At 45.2% G+C, this 23,447-nt stretch overlaps 4 protein-coding genes across 4 annotated transcripts; 2 read left to right on the plus strand and 2 right to left on the minus strand.

Annotated features, from left to right (window-relative positions):
• Positions 1-1,324: 1,324 nt before the first annotated feature.
• Positions 1,325-1,999, minus strand: ATNIH1004_001952 (uncharacterized protein; the record flags this gene model as incomplete). Its single annotated transcript, XM_033566647.1, has 3 exons — positions 1,325-1,589; positions 1,648-1,714; positions 1,777-1,999. 3 exons carry the CDS (start codon positions 1,997-1,999, stop codon positions 1,325-1,327), a joined length of 555 nt encoding a protein of 184 aa, XP_033420849.1.
• Positions 2,000-4,382: 2,383 nt separating this feature from the next.
• Positions 4,383-4,626, plus strand: ATNIH1004_001953 (uncharacterized protein; the record flags this gene model as incomplete). Its single annotated transcript, XM_033566648.1, has 2 exons — positions 4,383-4,473; positions 4,541-4,626. The coding sequence occupies 2 exons, from the start codon at positions 4,383-4,385 to the stop codon at positions 4,624-4,626; spliced, it is 177 nt and encodes a 58-aa protein (XP_033420850.1).
• An 8,719-nt stretch (positions 4,627-13,345) lies between these two features.
• Positions 13,346-13,843, plus strand: ATNIH1004_001954 (uncharacterized protein; the record flags this gene model as incomplete). Its single annotated transcript, XM_033566649.1, has 3 exons — positions 13,346-13,620; positions 13,684-13,689; positions 13,735-13,843. 3 exons carry the CDS (start codon positions 13,346-13,348, stop codon positions 13,841-13,843), a joined length of 390 nt encoding a protein of 129 aa, XP_033420851.1.
• Positions 13,844-18,826: 4,983 nt separating this feature from the next.
• Positions 18,827-19,313, minus strand: ATNIH1004_001955 (uncharacterized protein; the record flags this gene model as incomplete). Its single annotated transcript, XM_033566650.1, has 2 exons — positions 18,827-18,899; positions 19,129-19,313. The coding sequence occupies 2 exons, from the start codon at positions 19,311-19,313 to the stop codon at positions 18,827-18,829; spliced, it is 258 nt and encodes an 85-aa protein (XP_033420852.1).
• Positions 19,314-23,447: the final 4,134 nt, after the last annotated feature.

Consider the following 23,447-nt stretch of genomic DNA (forward strand, 5'->3'; position numbering starts at 1 on the left):
CTGGCTTATAATAATGCAAGCAATTAAAAATTTAAACGAACTGTTAAATTCCGCTTGCTAAAATAGATACTAAACTTACTGCTTAAAATTTAATATGCTTTAACGTCCTTGTAGATGCTGGACATATGCTAGGCGACTTCTACTAAAATTGGCACCACCTCGTTTTGGATTTATACATATCTATAATATCTAGCACGTCCGTGTAATATTATTTACCTGATCAGTTTGTGAAATTTATTGGCCGGCTATGCCTGCAGAGTATATTATTTAAGAGTAGACAAAAAAAATTTCGACGTTATATATACACAGTATGCGGGAGTAAAATGAAGTCGTACGTTGTTCGCCTACCCATTCTATGAGTTGTGGAAATGTCTACAAAGAATGGAAATGACCAACCCAGGCGAGGAGGACTTTTACGCATGCTAAAAATAGATCGGCGTAAGCATGTCCTCTAAAACATACCTATTATAATAGGTTCCTAGGGTTGTACTCACGAATATTTTACAGTGGATAAATGCAGAATCCTGAAGGAGGGTCCACCCAGATACTGGGGCATATTCCTAAGGAATATATACTGCTTTTTACTCTATATATAGCAAATGGAAACCACATTACTATTATTGGTTTTTTAATATTATATGTAAGAAATACTCCACTAGTTTAGAATACGGGCTAGCTCTGTCCACTGCTGTTCTAGAGTATTTGCACTTCTATCTATCCGGCCAGCTAAATCGAGATATGAAAACCCGGATTCAGTATATATCTATATGCCGATCAATCCGTGATAGCTTCATCCCCGCCTTGGATTTTAAGGTTCTGCAGACAAGGAGCGTGAACAAACTACCCCTGCCATGCCCCACGTGCAGTCCGGCTGGCAACCACCAGCCACAGCATTACCACAGCAGCAGCTGTGGAACCTTCAAGCAGTCAGGACTATATTATTGCATAGACCAATAGACAGGAGATACACATACCGTCCCACAGATCTTAAAAACATCAAATCCATCTCTACGCCCAATAGCATGGTATTGGCTGCATACACACCCAGCGGAAAAGTAAAACCCCACCAGCCCATATTGAAAGGAAAAACGGCGAGCTATAATAAATAGTAGCCAGCGCAAACACCAGCTAAATGAGACCAAAAGCCCACATGAGCAGTGATATCAAGATGCCGAATATATAGGCTTTATATGTCCGACTAGTGGATCCAAAGTATTAGACTCTCCAAGTAGCTTCCGAGCAACCTTCCCAAGATAGAGAATGCTGTGCGTAGTCAGTATCAATACCCATTCATATGGACTGACAGTTACCTGAACCACCAAACCTAAACGGCCCAGGCAGAAAGCAGCTCACAATTGTCTCCCCGCGATGGGAGCTTATGGACGGCCAGCCGATGCCGAAATAACCAAACCATCATTGCCATGGGTGTCGCCATTCCCCAGAGCACATAGGATGTAACCATTGTCCCCTTGGCGGGGGTAAGGTCAAAAATATCAGCTACTTCCGCACTGGCTCCAGAAGCAAACAATCGCTGCAGCAATCGGGAGTAATTGAGGGCCGTGGCTGCGTTCCAGCGAGGTGACATGGCTCTGTGATATGCTAGGCATATGTTAGGATCTTTGCGAATACCATCGGTGGAAAACTAACAGGACAAAAGATAACGATACCGTCACTGACGCAGCAGCAACCGCGTCGACAATCCACAGTGCCCAGGCTGTCGTACGCGCCCAATCACCCCACCTTGGCACGCAGATAAACACCCACATCTCAATCAACGTGGCGAGCCCCATGGGACAAGTAGCGAGAAAAGTGAATTGACGGGATCTTGGATCATTACGCCCCAGATCTCGGGGTAGAGCGCATATCGCAGGATGGACATGGAGAAGACGGTGGCGAAGAGGATGGCATTCAGGACGAAGAAAATAACGGCCATGTAGTCCAACGCTGCATATTCAAACGGAATAATGTGGAAGAGAATGCCAACAATTCCGGTCCCCATTGTGGTTGAGAACCATCTGCGAGCCGTTAATAGATGCGCTTCAACATGGATGCGATGAGGTCATACGATGGACTGAAATTGCTGATCACACGCCGCCATCCTGCCGTGTATTTGCGAGAAATATGAGACCGTTGGTCCCCGCGGATGTTAGAATTAGTCGCGTCTATTGTAGTTATTCTAGAGTGAGAGTAGAATAGGAAAGGAATATTCGAATCATTGAATATAGGGAGAAATATGACGCAATGGCTCGGCCGAGAGGAACCGATCCGCCAAGCCCACTTGAAAACATCACCACATTCCTGGCGACTTCAGATCTAAGTTTCTATCGACTAACACCAGCATTGACACTATTAACTCTCTGTCTATCGTCATATGTCTTACACATTAACACATCCACAATGCGTTATGTTATGATTATTCGCTCAGGGGAAGGAATGTGGCAGAAGTACAGTATACCAGCTACACGCCAGTAGCAGGGGCTCGGGCAAGCTGTCTAGCTTATCTAGATGGGGACCAACCAATGTTGGAGCATATTGCCGCTACGGGCGCCTGCCCCGGTTTCGACCTCGCTTAGTCATCATTTATGTAAGCTCGCTTTTAGCAACACTGTAACCTGGCGGCGACCCGGCCACCCGTTCAATAGAAACAAGCAATCGCTTCCAACAGGTTATGACCTCAATTCAAGCTAAACGAAGACCATTTTGTTTATAAAAAATATACGGAATCGCTTTGGCTAGCACTAATCTACCTGCTGTTTTTTTTATATCGTTATTCCACCCTATTGCATGTTCTAGGGGGTTAAATTATTATTTACTGATTCATTGTTTACTTCTAATGCGGATTTACCCCTAGATTCAAGCTACCAGTTGCGATAATTATTGTAGTATCACCACCGCGATGCCTAAAAAACTCCAAAGAAAGGATAAAATAACTGCACCGCAGACTCCCCCTTATTAGTAAACACCAGCTTTAACTGCTAATGGCCCTTTTATAGAGTAAGAAGGCAGCCCTTAACTAATATCTAATCCTATAAAGGAAGCCAGAGATAAATAATATTAATATAGTAACACTACCAACCAGTATAAATACTAATCTTATTTGTTAGATTACTAAGTTAATTCGTGATTAAATAGCAATACCTTTGCGCGATAAAATCGCGGAAGTGCGCTGGGAAATGCGACAAAAGACCTTGTAACAATTATTAAACAAACTATGTATATCCAAAAATATTCAACAAACTTTCCTTCATACAATGGATTTGTTCAAAAATAATGGCCTACCAAAACTATCACGCATATTCGATATGCTGAACACCACAGTTTACGCAATTGGAGAACCTCAAACCATGGGGTCCTTCGCAGCGTGCAACTTAGATCTGCATCAAAATTGGTAATAAGCGTACTTTATGGATGCATGCTTAAATATCGGTGTTAATGTCAAGTCAGGATTTGCACATCCTTTTATTGCATGTCCCTTTCTCGAACCGTTAATTGGATGTAGGTTTTAGATTGAAGGGAAACAAACATTATTCACTTTAAATCCGTTTCACGCAGCAATGATCCACCTAAGGAATCAGAAACATGGAGTGCACGGCTGGTAATGTCATACTTCTGGTAGATTTACATTCCGGCGGCAGGACGTCACACACATGGCGATGGTTTTTGTAGTCTCCCTTATATTACACAAATCAACCATCCCTTGCTCAGAACCCTGAAAGCTACTCACCCACCAAACAATAAGGGACCATTTCACAGTTGCGACAACTGTTACCAAGGGCTATCTCCTTGGCCTGCCGCACGGTGTGTTTTGGAGTTATTCCATAGCCATTTCTTGATCTCTCGTATGGCAATACGATTGCTTTCATTGTCTCGGCAATAATGAGAGTACTTCTGCCGCAGATTGCCATCAACCTTCGCGAATCCCCAGCAAGGTTCCCGCAGTGTCGGTGTTTTCCCTTTATCTGTAATTGTCCAGCCAAAGACCTTTTTCTTAATCCTGGGCCTGGTTTAGCACGATCGCGCCTTTGATGCTGCACTTAGTTCATAGCAGACGCCGCTATATTTCCCCTTCTTTCTATCGTTGTGGCAATCCATGATACGAGGCAACCAGAGAGCCGAAAACCCGAAGTCTATAACCCTCTGATGTGAAGGGATCATATTTTTATTCTGTTTACTAGAGAATGTATCGTGGATGGCCGATTGAGCCTGGCGTTTAAGCCCATCGCTTCATTTGCCGTCAAATTCTTTAGCAATGGTCTCCCCAGGCTCCGCTGTTAGAATGGTCCAGGCTGAAGCCATAGAGAACTCGACACCAACGGACTTCAATTTCTTTTGTGCCATTTGCTGTAGCTCTGTGATGATACACCATTGCCTGCCGAAGAACAATGGCCTGGGTGCTTAATGTCCAGCCAGAGAAAAGTAATTGGCTTCCCATCTTTATGCTGCGCGGCAACAGCGCTAAACACTCTTTCCACGGTATCCTGTGGCTCATCCCAAGGTGTATTCTTGTCTGGCATGCCACGCATACCAGACCCCATTATAGGTGCCACATCCACCCTCAAGTGCATTGGCACCGTCACTGAGAGCTTGTGGGACCGCACTGGCATGCAAAACGCGGTGGGCAAATGAGATATATCCACGTCGGCTATCGTTTGCAACACAGCCCGCTCGAGAATACTCTCACCAAGAGCAGCTGCCGGCCAGCAAGAAAGCAAAGGGTATTATATGAATGAGACATAGCTTTAAAAGCATATGAAAAAGGATCCAGCAAGCTATTGATAACTATGACCTATTATCCTTGTCAGTCTCTATTATATAATGCATTATTTACGTTTTGCTTAACGGCCTTTTTGCTTTCATACCAGACCACTAAATTATTGCATTAAATATGTGTTGACTTGTCCAGAGTCCAAATTAGTTTTAGACGGCGCCAAGTCGAAATCAATATTAGATACTTTATAGTACATAGTAGAGCGAATAGAACTAAAATGCAGATTAGGTCTCCTATATAATCATTCTCTTTATGAGAAAAAAAGTTTAAGACAAAAAAGTTTAAAACAAAAGTAAAGAAAGGCACGTAAAATTAGAAAGTGAACTAGAAAAAGCTCCACAAACCCGTCTGTTACTCGGATGGCTTTGCAGGACCTTAGGTGAATATGTGCAAGTGATGACCATTACACTTCCTGCACGCCATAAGAACACGTACTTCAGCTAGACACAATTCCAAGAATATATCGCAACTAATTCGTCATATAACTTAGTGAGACGATGAATTTGTCATAGACGTTGCATTCAGAAATGTAAATGGGGCGATGGAAAGTCGTTACTTCAGACGCTCTCCTGGAGCACGGTATCATCGTCGTTGGCTATTAGTTATGGCCCTTAAACTGGTGAGGGGATTATATAATGATATCATGGTCATCCATTGCGCGAGCGGAAACTTTTGAGTGGTGTTCTAATTTGGCCGAAAAAATCATTATATTACACAGAAGGGTTATTAACATTTCACCGACTTTCTCTTCACAGATCGATCCACTAGATAATTTTATCTGGGATAGGCGTTGGTGACGCTCTCTTCGTCGCACGCTGTGGCTCTGAAACGATCAGCAAATCATATAAAAAGAGCTGTGTTTGGGGAAAAAGAAAAGGACAGTTGAAAATGTGCTTTATTAGCGTTTATAGTAATGAGGGAAAAGGCGAAGCGGGCTTTGGCGGAGTAGGACTATCGGGGGTGGTTCTGGTCCTTCTCTCAATTCGTGGAGGTTTTAAGTATTTCAAAACATTATAATAATGGCATGTACTGAGAGAGGAAACTAAAGGTTTAGACTATCTGTTATCTGACACAATCATCCTTCGAGATAGTGTACAGATTAACAATATACAACAGAAGTGCGACTAACTCCTGCCCAAGCTTTGTGGGAAATGGTAGATAATTGAAGCCAAACTCCCGTTTTAACCTTTGACGACCTTTACTACTGCAGTACCAAGTCCGCTACCAGTCCTGTTGTAGCCATCCGCAGTCACAGTATAGCCGGATCTGATGTTTTGCACCTGAAATGTATTCGTTTTCGACCAGAAAGGTAACCTTCCAAGAGAGAGAGTAGCGATGCAGTCATCATCTAGATCAGTAAGATCAAGGGTACCTTTTGTATCAGTAGGTTCCGAGTCGGCCGCAGAAATTCACGGCGAATTCGTCATTGCTCTTGATCTCTGTGTCAGCCAAGATCACGGGGAGGATTTCTCTCTTTGTCGCCCGTTTTCGTGAAATTTTCTTGCTGTGATTTTAACATGTTGTGCTGCAAGCCCCAGTTTGGTAGTAATGGAAGGTTACATACGGCTGCATCTGCCCTCGCGATCAGGGATGCTCTTTCATTATTGTTCAAACCCTGATCGTGCCATCTTGTGCGCAAACATTTTGATGGGCAGCCCCGGTTCTGGGTAATACTGAGCAATATTAGCCACCGCAGCGAGATGACAAGAATGTATAAAGGGCACCGTAGACTTATTTGTATATTAACAAACCGTGAATGCCCAGCAAACAATTATCGAGCAAAGGCTGACCAGCTACTATTATAAGTTCGACAATATTCTGACAGAGGAGCCATAGTGCAATGGAACTGTTGGCATCATGCAAGGAGACAGAAAGTGGAGTACGATTCGATGAGTTTGTAGTGCCACTGGGGTACTATGGAAGCTCCACCATTTATTCAAGAGGTGACGCCATGTATGATAATCCTGACACCTGCTCTCTCCATGGCAGTTTCTTTGGAGGTAGAAAGTAAGCCCGCGTTTAATGCACGAGGGCTTTCCCCGCGCTAGCTGATCAGATTAAATCGAGGAGTACCCACCGGTTGTTTGCCGCCTATGTGAGGACACCGACACCCTACAACTCAGGACGCTGGATCAATCGCGGGTGCCGGGATGCGCGGTCAAGAGTTAAACTTATTGCTAAAAAGCTCTGCTCCCAAAGCGGCCAATATTCCTTTGAAGTTAAAATACCATGGGTAAGTCTTATGTAGATCGCTTCCTGTTCGCATGTGTACACTTATCCTTGCGTGTGTTCTTATAGTATCAGAAGCAATCAAGCCCCGCGGTATAAGATAATTCCACAAGATACTACGAAGGCCTATTCCTGGACATTAAGACGATCGTAATCGGCCACCTACCTAACAAAGAAGGTTTAATTTATTTGTAGCGTGTTTGCCTTTGACATCATCACTGGCGTTATGCAGCAGATAGAGCAGATGCATCACGGCACCTGACGCTAAAAGCATCGCTAAAAAGGTCCTCGGCTGAGTATAGTTGTAAAGTCAACTAATTCATAGCTGCATTCATATAAGTGGTGACGCAGCACATCGAAAAACTAGAATATGACATAGACCATCTAAACACAAAGCTCTCGTGTGACTAGCCAAAAATGTGGAATCCGTAACCGCAAGCGGAAAGCTTTACCTTAAACTACTGTGCCTATTCGGTTAGTATTTTCATTTGGTAAGCCATGGATCTTGCACAGTACCCCTTATGCAGAATCAGCCAATTAATAGCTGCATTAGTACTAGGTGGTGATGCAATACATCGAAGACGAGAATATGTCGTGACACAACCATCTACATTGTAAAGCTCCCTGTGGCTAGCCATAATGCCAATTCGGTTCATATTAGAATGTCTTTCATTATTTTAATTACTGTAAAATATCTTCTCCTTTTGTGTATGCCTCATGATAGCTAGGTGGTAGTCCCAGCCCTGAATTCCATCCCAGTAACCTGGTAGTAAATTGCTATATTCATGATTTCGGTCTCCTAGCTTTTTCAATGCTTACATGGCAAATGGTGGGTAGCTAGTCTTCACACTGTTGTCCTGTGGCAACCGGCGCAGTGACGGTTTGCGCAGACGGTTTGCCATGTCAGTTTGCTTGTTCGTTATATGTTCTATCTACTATGTTTGGTCGTGGGGAACGATGGAGCGTGGTAGTATATGGTGATATCCAATTTATTGCTTATCTCGATCCTCTTTCCTTTCCTCTGCTTAGTATTCTCTGAAGGTATCGAATAGAGTTGATTTGGTTTCTGTTTCCATCTCCGCTTCTAGGCCATAACAAGTCCTATCTTCTTCTCACTGCTGCATCTTGATACGTCCCTTCGAGACTCGACGCACAATGTAAGGAACTAGCCATCTCCATAGTTTCCAGTGTAATGGATCGAATTTCGTGGTTGGTTGGATTACGGGACGACTCCTTTTACTCTCCTATCGCGTGTCATAAACGGCTCTTTAGAGCCGCTGTAAGGCCTGGCTGGGACATGTATCTCCGAAATGACAATTATCAGCTCGAATTTACTCGCCATCCATGTTGTTTCCTGCTTACCGCTTCAACCCTTCACGAGTCCATGAATCATCAGCCAATATTAACGGTACTGTAACATCCCGGAGACACCTTTTGAAATCTAGAATCGAGCGAAAATATTACTCGTACAACATTGTCCGTCTATGTCATGGAGTTGTTTTCTAGTACGAGGGTTTGGGCTTGCCAACCTTTTAATAAATTTGACTGGGTAAGTTCAAGTTGTTAGTAACTATATGCCGGGCAGCTCTTCGTCCGGATAAACCAGCCTACTGGGCAACGAATTTCCATTCCTGTCGGCATTTACGCTGGAGGAAACGGGCGACAACATTGTTTTGGTCTCAGATTCGGCTGAGCCAAGATACTTTGGCAGTAGTCAATTGTAGTTTTGAGTTGAAAGTTTTTTTTTTTAAAAAAAAAAAAAAAAATTTTCCAAGGGCGATGCAACGGTGGCTTTCGGAAAAGTATTGTTGTAACTACATTCTGAACGTCATCCCATTCTTTCCGAATTAAAACAAGGGTCAGCCAGCCGCATATTGACGATCAGTATGAATGCTGCAAGCGCTCTACCTCACTGTGAACGTGGAGGTGAAAGAATGCTTGTGTAACACTAGTCGGGTTGTTATGATAATTAGACTCTAGTAGGTTAGGTCCGCAATGCCAAGAACAGTTCCGCAAACGGGGGTAGTATTTCACCTAGTCGCTTGAGTCCCTTTGTATTAGCCATACAGGGGGATATTTAAAGAGGAACAAGGACCATTTTTTACAAGCTTTTGGAAACCCCAAACGCGACATACTGGTATTCCATATGTATTGCGCTTTATAACAAAATTTACTTTTGTTCTATTTAAATTTTGCCACTGCGATGGGTTCCGGTTTTCCACTCAGTAACGGGGAAAAATCCCGAGATCGTGGCTGAAGCGCAATGGGTCGTTATCCGCGTGAAGAACAAAATCAGAATCCACATCTGTCGTGGGTTAGAACGCAAAACTCAAGTGGTATAATGTTCTTAATGTGCCCGTAGCATACAGTACCACCCTGGCTTTCAAAGTGCAAACTTTACGACGGAAACGCGACTATAATATCGGGAAATATGAGGTTCCCGCTGGAAATAGACATAAACAAGTTTGGACATATTCCCAGCCCAATGCGTACCAGGAACATTGCAATGGCCGGCATGCTGCGGTCCGGTACTGCAGCTGAACCATCGATCCGGACTGGTGACAAATGGGTGTATGTACTCTTCTACTGGCCTCGGCCCATGGGGTGGTGCGCCAATCAGGAACGCGATTTAAATCTGGGCGAATCTAGAAGTTGAGTGACGATTATGGGTGTAACTGTGAAAGCTGAACTCACCGGAAAATAAATCGCGCTTAGGGCATGCGGATGTTCATTGTTTCAAACATTGCGGTGCTGATAACAGTAAAAGAGGTGGCATCGGTGGTGGAAGTGTGATGCTTTACTCTCGAACCGACCAGACGCAAGAGAAAAATCATATAAGATATTCCCCACCGCTTCCGGAGCGAAAAAACATTCATTGCAAAAGCCCGCAGAGAATTCGTTGTGGGTCTTATTAACTGAACGCCAGTGGCGATTAGGCGGCACCGGAATGCTTCTGGCACTATTTCAATGGGCTTGCCTGATCCGTTAACGGCGGAGCCGTGAAGTAGCTCATCGAACATGGCGGCGACCGCACGGCAAGTTATAGGTAACATTAATTCCCCATCCCTTGGTGCTTATGCAGAGTGCGTGTTGTGGTAGCCAGGTACTAGGCCTGTATTAACGCTGGATGCGCCAGGGTCAGGGTAAATTAAAACTAACTGGACCTGGTATGTACCAAGCCGGGCTTCTGAATATACCGGAAATCATGAATGTTGCGTGAAAACCTCGTGACGGGTTCCCACGGTGGTGCACAGGGAAAATGGGAATAGGAGCAGGAGACATACCAGCTACACGCACGTAGCCTGCTAAGTGAGCGTATATCTGTAACCAGATATATATCCAACGTCCTCAATCCAGGGATGCCACACCTGGTCTTCAACTGATAGGGATTCGGCGATTGACAACGTTGTGCGTAGCCAAGGCTCAGGAATGAATCGGTCCGAATACCATTTCTTCAACAGATAAATTACCATCTGGCCCCTTATGAGAGAGTGTGAGCAACTCGACAAAGAAGAGCCGCATAACTCTAGGTGGGTTAGGGCGGCGGACGATCGCCAGGTTCCGAACCGCCAGTATGTATGTTTCCGAGATGTCTCACTCTTATCGGAACATTGTCAGATCCAGGTGTGGGAAGCGCATTGACGTACGCCCCGCGACTCGGATGAGGCTACTAAGAATGTTAGGTCGCCCGTTGATAAGGAAAACTTCGCAACACAATCTGCATGATACTGGCCATGGTTTTGAACGTAACGTCCACAAGGGTGCCTTTTTCTCCTTATTTGATAATCTTTAAATAGTTCACTCCTCCTCAGAAAAAAGCCAGATTGGTTGGCGGGAAAAATGATTAACCTCATAGGCTAGCGCAGGAAGCGCATGACATTGCCTCAGCAAAACAGAAAGCATTTCAGTCTGTAAGATATCGCTTTTCGATTGGGATCAACGCTGACTTTTTGCTTGGTTCGCCTTGTATTTTTCTCGCGTACTGTCTGTTCATTTGGCAGTGCTACCCTGGTGAGGGAAGCAATTGAGATCTTTTTATCATACAACACAACTAAATGAGTCATAGACTTATAGTTATCTCTAAACATCACCATAACCATGTCTCATGCGCGCTTCATGAGTTTGGACTTCCTCTCCCAGAGGTGCGGGTATCTCCTGCCGGTGCTTCGACAGTGAAATTCTTATGGTATTTTGTTACCGGGTTTGCTGTCTGCTGATCCTGATCTGACCCAAAGAAAAACATTAAACCGGCGAACGCGGATGAACAATCCGGTGAATATCAATAAAGAACGCAGCAGGAAGTTGAAGCTCAACAGGCACCACGGATGTTCCCTTTGATTGAGCGATACGTGACCATCGAGTCTTCCATAGCACCAAAACCCATCGGTTTTAAATAATCATCTGAGGTACAACCGTACAGAAAATCGGCAATATTAGCATAAATGATAAGCCTGAGTAAACGAGTTCACCTTTATTGCGATACAGCATTAACCCCACCCACTCGACTCACGCTAAAAGTGTTGGCGATTATGCCTCGAGTCTCAGCGACCATCTATCCGCACCCCGCCAGTTGACCTGGCTGATTGCCGCACCATCTGAGTTCCCGGATATTCCCGCGGGTGAATCATAAACAGCCTGCTCTACAGTCTCGTACCAGAGGAATAAACGTTCACTACCTCAGAGCCGGTGTAGCTATGGGTCGCTATTTCCCCAACCACAGCAGAATCAAAGAGTAAAGGTCCCTCGAAAGACCAGATATCCGGCTAGTATGGAGCCATGTACGCTGACGTGAATTGTTACAAAAAGTATTTTACTTGGATACCATTTTGTACCGTGTTTCGTACCGCCGGGATTGTCATGGGTTCGACTTTAGTAACATCCCCATCCAATGCCGCATTGTATGTTTATATTAGCTGGGTATTAATACTACTTCATACCTGTTTATAAATGTATATTGTATGTAAGTGTAAACATGTACTGTAAACTTAGTAGGCTAAAAATAAGCTTTACAAGATTAAACGAGATTTGGGCAGCCGCCAGCCGCTGAAAAAAGAGGAGCGAAAGTCAGCTCGATACGTTTATATTATTATCAGCACCTGACTGCAAATGCTGCTACGGCACAATAATCAGCATATTAGTAGATATATTTACTATAACATATTAATATACATACAGTATAGTATAAGGCATATCTTTATTTTTTAAGCAAGCCTGTTTTTTAGTTGCTCTAGCTCACGCTGCACACCCTAGTTACCCCAAACTTAGATTTTACAAGGCTTTATATAACTTAATAAATAATTTAGTATATATCCCTTATATACAATCATCTTTTACTAGGTTAAAAGCATATCCTGTATTAATATAGTACAGGAATTATATAAACATCACCCGATTAATATTAACTATTTACTGCAGCAATATCCCATGCACAATCACAGAAATTCGTCTATCTCTTATTACTAGACTTATTTCCATTAGTTACTTTCAGACGTGAGCAAAGGCCCATTCCCAGACTAAAGATAATTAATTAATTAACTGTGTCTTTTCTTTGCATATTTTTATTATAGTAGTTATAACTATTCTTCTATGTTAGCCTATTATGTGTTCTTCTGTATATATATATATCAGTGATGCTTTTTACTTAAAGTAGGAAGGATTAGATCGCCGCCGGCGCAACTTGAATGGTCCAGCACTTAAAAAATTGCAGCTTGCTATTAACTTAAACACAGTGTATTGCGCACCGTTATTACAACCCACGACCACGGAGAGATGTCGCTCGAGAGTTTTGCACTAAGAATGGGACGGAAAGCCAAAACGGCTTGTGGTGTGATAAGGCATTGGAGACATGTTCAAGTCGAGCTATTGGCATTACATTGAGGCTAATGAAGTCTATGCCTATTTTAATCCACACGGAGAGCACTGGGTAAGATCTATGATGGGAATTATTTAGGATGTCTCAGTGGAAATTTCGTGGCTTTTGGATGAATCCAGGGTGAAGACCACTGGTCGCAAACGCCCCAAGCTTTCACCCGTTTCTATATTTACTCACTTCTGCTGCACTGCTATCTGCAAAACATCGAGTAAGCCAGACCAACCACTGCGGCTCGTGGGTCTATATACCAATCCTAAAGAGGATGTCTATGATGATGAAAAGGGAGATGGGGCTTTCATCCCTGAATGAATTCAGGACTGGGCGCTAAACTGCACGAGTTAAGACGTGCGGTGACGCACCCAATCCCGGCCATTTTGAAGATCAAACCGCCTTAGCGGCAAACCAATTTATCCCGGGCTGACGTTTGCCGATCAGCCTCTGTGGGTATAAAATGCTCGTGTCATCTTTACTTCGCGATGAGCTGCCTTGCATCTCGCCATCTATTCTGCCCCTCCTTATCGACAATCGTCGATCCGGACCACCATGGGTTCACGCAGGATGATCGGAAGTTTCGAGAGCGAACGCCGCCACGTTCTCAAAGCGAAATGCTTCATCCCGCGTTCTACATCATGCGCCTCGCACCGCCCCTGACGCGAAGCCAGGAATCGCGGCGTGAACTGGCGTGGACTGTGACCGGGCTGAGTTCGAGCGTCATCCTGTTTAATAAATGGGTTCTTGCGAGCCAAATTCGGTGAGAACGGTCTACATATTCTTAATCCCATGTATTGAACCAAGAACTAACTTTATGCTGTAGATTTCCGTGAGTCCGCTCTGCTGCTACTTGATTAAGCAACTGACCGTCCAGCGCTGTTCTTGACAAAGACATGGCTGCAACGGGAACACCCCAGGTTCTTGCCCCATTTTCACTTCCACGCTGGACTCGCGGACACAAGATCCCTATGACACCAAATTAAGCTACGTAGGTAGTATGCAGCTGGTCACATCCAGCCGTTGATGTGTGTATATCTCGAGAGGTGCTAATTGTTCCAATTGGTCTCATGTTCAGTTTGAGTCTGATTTTGTGCAACCCGCTCTACCTCTATCTGAGTGTATCATCATTCAGATGCCCAAGGTCAGCCACGAAGTAAATAAAGTAACAAACAGAAGGTCCCCCAGGTCAAATACCGCTGCCGCCACCTTTAGCAACACGTCATCCGCGCCGTACGCGCCCAATCTGCACCCTCGGCAACGTCTTCTTTAATTGTTGCGGGTGTTGTGATCGTGTTTCTTTGGTGAGACTGCCTGATGTTTTCGGGTTTCTCAGTACGACCCTCCCTCTTCTATGGAGATCAGACGCATGTTCACATCTAACACACTGCAGTCCAAATCGGTGGAACCTACCCGAGGCCCCATGCCCAGTCATGGTCCAGCGTCTTTCTCAGCTCTGGGCTGAATTTAAAATGGACCCAATGTATCTGTACCATTTCTTCTACAGCTGCAAGCCACGGTCTAGTCATGTACTTCATGGAGTCTCTGACTGCCCCATGCATGGCACCCCTGCTGTCACTCCCTCATCGCAAACGCCCTAGTTTCTTCTCACCCAGCCGTTAGTACTTCAAAGGACCACTAACTTTTGAGAGTAGACAGTGGAACCACCACTAACTCATCCGTTAGATCGGCAAAACCTCCTGCCTGTCGTCCCACAATGGTGGTATTCCTCATGGATATTCCTTCTCGTAGTAGCAACCTGGTCACTCTGACCCCGCCCATTTATGCAAATTTCGGGTAATTGATTGCTCTGGCTGGACAAAATAAAGCTGGGTGTGCGGAGAAAATAAAGTCGCTGGACGATTTGACGTGCGGTTGCAGGATGAAGAGCTGATTATCAACGGAATAACTCCGGTCATATGTTGGTTATTTCAGTCACGCTGCGTGCTGGCCCTCTTGCCTTTGTGTGCTGCGAGCCCCGGGGGTATTTCTGGGTTTGCGCTATCAGCACTACCGCAGCAGGCAGTGCTACTGACAATGGACTAGATGTGTAGCATTCGCCATCAGGCCTTATAATAGTGATTCTGTCCATCTCTATGTGCTACTTTAGGGAATGAGCCAGTGGAGCTGTACTAGAATAGAATTTTTGGTTTATTATTATTTTTTTCATCCTTCCAGATCGTACTTCATCATTCAACGCCTCCTTAACCTCCAACCTCGCCGATGGATCGCTCAACATCTCAAAACCATAATGAACCACGTGGGCTGATACCCTCCTCCAGTCGAATATCATAATCAAGTAAGACTTTAGCCACCACAATCTTAGGCCTTCGTTGGCTGCGAGGAACTTCCCAGTGGGTCTGAGACGTCCCGATCTCAAACGCGACATGTTTGGGGACTAGTTGACGATAGAACCGCCGTGGTATCGCCCCGCTCGCATTTTCAAAAATCGGATCCATCGTACCTCTGTGAGAGGGATACGTCTCTTGCGTTCGACCAGGTGGTACATTCCACTGCGACGCTGGTGCCGCAGGGAAGAACCATACCGTTCGGGAGAGTGACCTTATAATAGTTTTGCGCCTCAAGGTTCACAGCCAGATAATTAGCCGTCACATTTTCAATGGACATAGGGAAAGAGGGAAAAGAATCACCTAGAGCACCAGGTTTCAGCCGTTGAGTCTCCCTGGATGACACTATCAAGTAGCTTCATCTTGAACAATCCCGCTGTCGTCGTCCATCCATCACTTTCCCCTCGACCGCATCATACTTCTCTCGTAGGTCTGGATCATTCCTGAATGCATACATATATCCAAGATAGTCATTTAATAAGCTCCGTCGTATGCAATGCACCCATTGCTATACCCAACTGCGCAGCTACGGGTCGAAAGACCGACCTCTGGCTACCTCCTCCATCCATTCGATACTATCGTCGGAATTTCAAACTGCAATTTTCGGCATTTGCAGGCTTGTCATCGCTGCTCGGTCTCCAAGACAGGGGTGGGATGTCATGGGCCGACGGACTTGGTACCGTGCTCTGGCGGCATTCGGGTAATTACCCAGTGGATGACAGGACTTGAAGGAAGTTTCTCGGGCCAGTGGCGCAGAGCGCCACGCTGTAGAAGAAATGAGGGTGTAGTTGATGAGAACGGCCTTGCCATTCTGGGTTGCGAGATAGCTCAGGGTCCGACGAAGATGCTACGATGATATGCGGGCGATGAAATGAATTTCATGTCCTGGGGAAGTCTTATATAAAAATAGTCTGGACAATATTAATAGAATAAAATCGAGGTATATGGTTAGGAGGCATACTATGCCCTTCTGTCCATCACCTTTTTCAAGAATTTCGGATATATTGTCGCATAATCCGGCAATCTGTACACTTTAAGTGAAAACCTGCAGGTGTGAATGTTGAACATACGATACTCTTCTGGATTCAACTTCGTCTTAACCACGTCAATGCTCATATGACTTGGACCATGGATGGCCCTATTCCCAACGAGCATCCGTGAATATTAACAAAATACCCTATCATAATGAGCATGCATAAATGCGTTATATTCATCTCACCACGGCGAACAAGCTGAGGATGGTCAAGATCCGGCCAATTCTTCACCCATAAAGTCCAAGACTGGGAAAGGTACCCGAGATCCAAGAGTGTGATGATGGAACGGCCCGTTGAACTGCATATCATTAGTTCCTGTAGTAATAGCAATAACTAGCATGTACCTTTTTTCTTTTGCTCCCCTCCTGGAAGGAGGTTTTTCGCGTCTGAAAGAAATACTGCTCGCGCCTTTTTCTTCCTGAAGTCCCCGGGTAGGCATTGATGGCTGGAAGGTTGGACGTTTGTAACCACTCGGGCAGTGAGGAATAGGACTAGTCCTAGTAGAACTGTGATGCTCTGCAACCTTTTTATTACCAGAAACCCCAAAGATGTATCTTGTGGGTAGTCGGTGTGTTCAGGGGGTGTGTCAAAGAAACAGATCCTCTGGGAGTTCGGGGGTCCATATTGTAGGCCGGTATAGTCTAAGGAACTAGATATGACGACTCCGGTATTTATTTAAAATATTAAAATACGTAAGTCATGATTGTATTCAAAATCATTTAGAAATCCATTACATGCATTCACATTTACAAGTCATAGGGAATTTTACCTTGCCCATTCGTCTGGGTATGGATGGATGCTCAACCGATTATATTCTTTCTGCATTATTCACGACAATAACCTGTTCGGGACCTCATGGAGTTACGAGAACCGTAAGGCGTAAACCATGCAGTCTTGGTTCATTTATGAGAAATATCAGAATAACAAAAACAAAGAATAAAAACTCACAGAAGGCTCAGTAGGGCTAATAGAGTATGAGCCATGTTGTAGATTGCTGCGAAGTTCTAAACAAGCGAAGACTGCAAATATATAATGCATACCGGAGAATGGAATGTGGAATGGAATGGAATGGATATGGAAGGAATGGAAATGGATTGATCTGAATGGAAGGAATGGAATAAGGAATCATGGATAATCCAGTGAATGACAACTGATTGGAATGGATGGATCAGATGGATCGAAATCACCACCTGGACTAACTGAATCCCAGATGGACCAGAAAGGTGGTGGTGGTGGCAGGAACCCATCGAATATAAACAAGGCGAGATGACCGGACAATACGCCCCCAATTCATAACCACCATAACCCACCGTATGAAGCCAGTCTATATCGTAAAAAATTACTTTGCCTTGGTGGTCAACTGGGTGCCTGATCACCGCCAAACAAAGATGGCAAACCCCCGTCCCTTACCTGAATCATGGATCTGACCAGCGCAAGCTTTTACAGGGATGTCGAAAAGATCCCGTGGTTCACGGCTCGACATGGGCTTCTGACGGCCTGAAGATCACCTCTCAAAAAGAATATACCGCACCGTTGCTGGAGAGGATCTGAGCGGCTGACTCGAATGGCTCGTTATACATGCTCACTGCCTTGCTCTCATGCTGCCCGCCGTCATGGGAATTACCCACAGTGCTGTTCAGATGGGGTTTACTGTTGCCAGGATTCGATTTTATTTCTTCAAATAAGTAGCATTATAAAGCGGGCTGTTCATGCTTTTATTATTGACGGAGATAATATCCTCCATGAACACCCTCAGGATATCAAGCAGTCTAGATAAAGGAATCCAGTCCATTGTTCCATGCGGTTTTGCACCGCATCGTCCGCTATATAGACTCCTGAACGTACAGCTCTGACTCGATGTCTCCCTGTGGAAAGTCAGTACCTGGAAGAAAAGAGGTATAACTTCCGAAACATACCAAATAGCGATATTTGACCATACCAGGGCTACCTTTAAGTGCTTAATTCCTAACGCACCCAAAATAGGACCCACATCCCCATCATGAAAAAAAGCATGGCTATACACCAGTTCGGAATTCCGCCGCTGCACCACCTCCAGCTTTCCGCACTATCTCACCGATGAACAGCCCCTCTACGCCGGGATATATCCCGTCGCGCTGGCATTATATCGCCACCAGTAATTCCATTCCAGTCACCGGCACGGAAGACCGTGTGTGTACGCATCGTCCATTGTTGCGGCGGCAGAGCCGTCCAACTGACAGGGCAGCTCGTATCCATTACAAAGACGTGCCTCGAAAGTTATCGGCGAAGTGATCGAAGGTATCCAGCTGGATGTATTGGCATCAAAGAGCACAGCTGAGACGATTCCGCAGCGATTGCGTGTCACAGACAGATGCTCCTTCCATTCCGGGACGATTGACGTGTTGACAGCAGTGAACTCTGCGCAGCACAGGAACCCAATGATCAACGTCGGTTACCAGAGGCCTGCTGATGTAGCGAGATAGAACCTTTATGGTGGCCAGATCCCCCACGAAGGACCTACCGCGGAGCCTTCTGCGTTAATGGTGAGGAACTGGTGCGTAGCCATTTTTTGTCCGTGTGATGGTTCAGCGACGATGGGGATCAAGTTTCAGCTTGTCGCCGTAGACGGCGCGAAGATCCCGGACTGCTGATAGCCATCAAGCAGGCCCCCGATGGTGGAGCTGGGGTGGTCGGTACGACCCGTTAACGCACGAGTCTAAGAATGGATTGGTAGGGTCTGGAGTGGCCTGCCTGCAGACCCCGCAGGGGAAACACCATGAGCCGAGCGGCGTACAGATGAGCGTGCGGACTTTGTCGCAGTTGTAAGGCTGGTTCTGTGGTGGTAAGTAGTGCAATGTTTTGTTCAAGATATGGAGAAAACAATTTCGCCGCCAGGCAGGTGATACGTACGGTGCGACGTTGGTGATTGTTGCAGATACTCCAGATAGACCAGACGCGCCGAGACGGAGTTGTTCGGCACCGACTCTGGTGAGAGTAGGTTTTCTGCGCGGATGTGGGGCATGGAGCAGTAATTGCAGGACATCGTCATGCGAGCTGGCCGGCATGATCCTCAGGCGCGGTGCAGATGCCACCATACGGTCCTAGCGAGGTGTCGGTGATGGTAGGTGGTGTGTTCAGAGGGGATAAAAGGTATCCCTGGAAGCCAGAGCTGGCCTCGAGGCAAAAAGGCAAGAAGCAGAGAAAACATGTCCACCAAGCCCTCCCTGATAGATGGGAAGACATGGCAGATGTCCCTGCTTCTTTATCTGGATATCGCATCCCAGACTGCCTACTTCGGAGTTTGTCGACGGTAAAGGAGGCGATGTGGACTGGGGACACTTAGTCCGACTTCACCACTCGACGCGACAAGCTGTCCCACGTGGGTTGCCAAACAGACGCGATATTGGAAGCGAGGCGCTTTGGAGTTCATCCACACCGTATATTATTATAAGACAAAGATCCATGATAAATTAGTATCCATCTGAATCTACACACCGTGCATGGCATGTCCATGTGGAACATCACCAATCCCCGCATATCCTCTCGCCGATGGTCGGTTCAACTGTCCGGACTGGATGCCCCCGGATTCATTTCATTCTATAGTTATAGTAAGTGTCTACAGAAAACCCAGAAAAATTGCCTAAAAAGAGCAACAACTAGACTATATGGTATGGAAAGTTTATAATAGTAGATGTCAAGACAAGACCATTCAACCAACTGAAAACCAGGCCCTAGTGAAGCCATAATAGATAGTCATATAGGTGCTTCAACAATAAATGCATATAGTCTTAAAAGACAAGCTTGTCTAATCTCTTTGAAGCATTGGTAGAGCTGGTCGTGTATAATGCCTTTTTCAGTGTATCTGAATACTTAGACAATATAATTAGACCAAATACAAAATTAGTGTTAATACAGATCTGTTGGTGCTTTTTTGGTGACAAATGTTGTTATGCTTTGTAACTCCCAAAGTTTTTTTTACTCCGACCATCCCTGCTTTGCTGACGTGAATAATGAGAACAACTTTCGTCTGTTGATTGCTAGTCCATATCCAATGTTGAGCATCTTTTCTGAGTTGACTGGAGGACTGAGGCACACCGATTTATTTTGGAATCACTGTGGATTGTGTCAAGATACTAATCGAGATGTGTGTTTCCCTTTTTGGCTGTCGGACAACCTTGTGTGAGTTTGGCACTCAAGAATGCTATTATTCCTCCAAAGCAGGTCAAAGTATTCTTGGTTCGTTTGTGTTTAATTTCGTCGAGGATCACGCGGGTCTCCATTTATATGACGGAAACGAATCTTCGACAACATAGTCGGCCGTCCAATTCCTTTGCTTTTGGTATTCGAGGAATGAAAATTCATCAGCACCTTGTGTGACTTATATTCTAAAAAGAGTCCGGAGCTGATAGACCAAAACCGCCCCATGGAGGCCAACACTCACACAGCATGAGAAAGCTGTACAGAAATAGCGTGATACTGCACTCTGGAGTTTCTCAAGGAAAGAATTAGATAAATGAGGAACGTATCTCAGCCCCTTCAATACCATGAGATATATTCTCTAGTTCCATAAACCCATTCGAGGAAGCATGTGGGTGATTGAATAGGCTGCATCCTGAAGAGAGAAATATGCCAAAAAGTCACCATGGAAGGACACGTATTAAAAAATGATACTGATGAGGATGCTGCAAAGCAAGATCGTATTCCTGGGTGCTGGTAATAATTTGATATTTAGCAACCCAATAAGTAATTGTTATGGAAGGAACTCCAGAATAGAGCATAAATAAATTCTAAAAGTGATCAAAGGCCAAATAATTAGCCAGGTGTACCTCTGAATTATTGAAAGATGCATTATTAATGCGGAGGTGTATTCCTGGATTGAATATCATATAAATAAGATAATGTAAATGGTGTAGGAGGAAGCAAGAGGTTATATGCGGGCAGGAAGGCACGGTTAGAGTTAGAAGGCGTGGTAGGAGCAATTTATAAGGAAAGGAAGTTGAATGTAAACAATAGAGAATAAATGAACGGAATAACGGGCCAGGTGAATTGTCATGCAGGCGCACCAATAAATGGAATTTCTTAGAGCAATGATGTCCTAACTAGGCTGTAATGCTGCTCCTGAATATCCAGTAGCCAAATAGCAGAAGTATTACCCCCATTTTTGTTCACATCTCCTAGTTATGTATCAGCGGAACCAGTCGTCCCAAAGGAAGTCGAGTAATAATCATCCACGTTTGGTAGATTAATGGTGATTTGGATGAAAGGACTTCAAGCTCAGGAGCAATGCAATGACTTGCCCAAGACAAGTGGGAGGTCTGGATTGGGACGTGTGCAGGAAATTGTTCTCTTGCCCAACTCCCTCTGAGAGATATTGAGTAAGGAGGTATTTCACATAATGTCCTGGATCTGACTATCTTTGACAAGACTCTGTATGCACGCAGCGAATCAGTCACATTTGAATATAACCTCTTTCTTTTCAGGTGGATTCTGGCTATGGGACGCTTTCAATATCAAACATGCTCAGTCGCTCTTTACAAAATTAGCAATGAAAGGATAGATATCTAAATAACAAAGAGCTGGACAGTAGATAAGGCACAACACAGATTAATTTTACTGGTCAATTTCTCATAGCCAATCACGCCCGGCTCTGGTTCCCACTGCAAACTTCTAATTCTAATAGCCCACTTGCATTCCTGGCTACACGAGTTCCTGACACACCACGCAGCTCGTCTGTAATTAAACCTTATAGTGTATTCCATTCTAGTCCTCAACAGCACTATGTCTATTCAAATGGCTTCTCGCTCTATTCCTTCTGCCTCACTCTCTCTTCCCTGAAACGCGTTCCAGCCAGTGCCCTGGGAGCCGGGCTGGTCATCGCAGAGCAACAGAAGCACGAAAGAGTTTCTTTGTGCTTGTTCCCTGACAAGCCCAATTCTATTGAGATACGGGAAACAGTTCACTGTGAGTGCCCCCTGCCCATCGTCTAATGCCAGCTTGGAATGGAATGCACAGGCACCACCCTAGCTTAAAGGAGCACTTGTAGCACTGGAAAACTTGTCGTAGGCGGTGAATTTCCCCCCTCTTTTTTCTTTCTTCGGTGAAGATTAATACGTAGCTAACACTTGCATAGGGCTATGCTTGAGTCTCATCCAAGGAGTGGCCAGTCGATGTCGTTCAAGCGGTAAAGGCGTCATCATACCGGACGCAGCTTGGAAGATGTCCAGGATACGATGGCGATGTACAGCCAAAATAAAGTGGTGTTTGGGATGTTGAGAAAGCCCGATTATTCCGGTGGCTCGAGAATTTACAAAGCCCTCGATTGTCGTTTAATATGCTAACGGTAATTAGTTTGCTTTCGCTATTCGCGAAGCACTTTCGTGATTCTTCTGATGGCTCGGTTTCTCTAAGTACTGATAGGTTAGGTGTTTGAAGTTGTGTGATCCCTACTGTGATATATTTGTCCAGCTTTGCTGTTTCTGAAACTGCAACAACGGTGGAAGCGTCGGGCGAAATAACCCTTATCCTATGTGTCCATAACCGGAAGAATATAATTAATTAAAATCAGGAATCCGGGTCTTTGAGATCGTACTGGTATGAAGCAACGGCGTAAATCGATGGCTGCCGAATCCCCACCATCAGTGGTGACCCGGTTCGGGTCGCGGAACCGACAAAGTCCTATAAATGCGCCGGAACAGAATTAAATCCGTAATCGTTTGATCCGCCAATGTTTATTGTTGGCTGTCCTGACTGCAGGGCAGAGGCAAGGATACGTATCGGGAACCTGAAAGAAAATGGAGAATGTGTCCTCTAACATCGCGACGGGAGAACATGATCGTGGCCGAATGTGGCGTCAATCGATGCGCCGTATGGGGGCCGGAACGACATATTAGGCCTTTATAAGGCGCCCACCACGACCGCCTTCCAAACCAGCCGGTGGTCCAGGATCTGTGCTCGATCGAGGGCAAAGTGGTCACGCACATCAAGGAATTCACCGATCAGCCAACCCGGCATGAGTATTGCTGCTCGGTGCTTATCAAGGAACTCTGGTTTCAGCCTGCGAATAAACGCATCAACGTAAGGAAAAGTGAGTCATTACTGATTCACAAGCCGCGTCCTTGGTATCAGCTTGAGGGATGTCATACGGTCGCATCACGTCGACATTTGAAAGCTACTCCCCGGAAACAATGGCAGATGAATGTAAGCCGGAATAGTGAGCTTTGACTCGGGTT

This window comes from Aspergillus tanneri (assembly GCF_003426965.1).
Source record: "Aspergillus tanneri strain NIH1004 chromosome Unknown AapTan_10_pilon_pilon_pilon, whole genome shotgun sequence".
NCBI classification, from domain to species: domain Eukaryota; kingdom Fungi; phylum Ascomycota; class Eurotiomycetes; order Eurotiales; family Aspergillaceae; genus Aspergillus; species Aspergillus tanneri.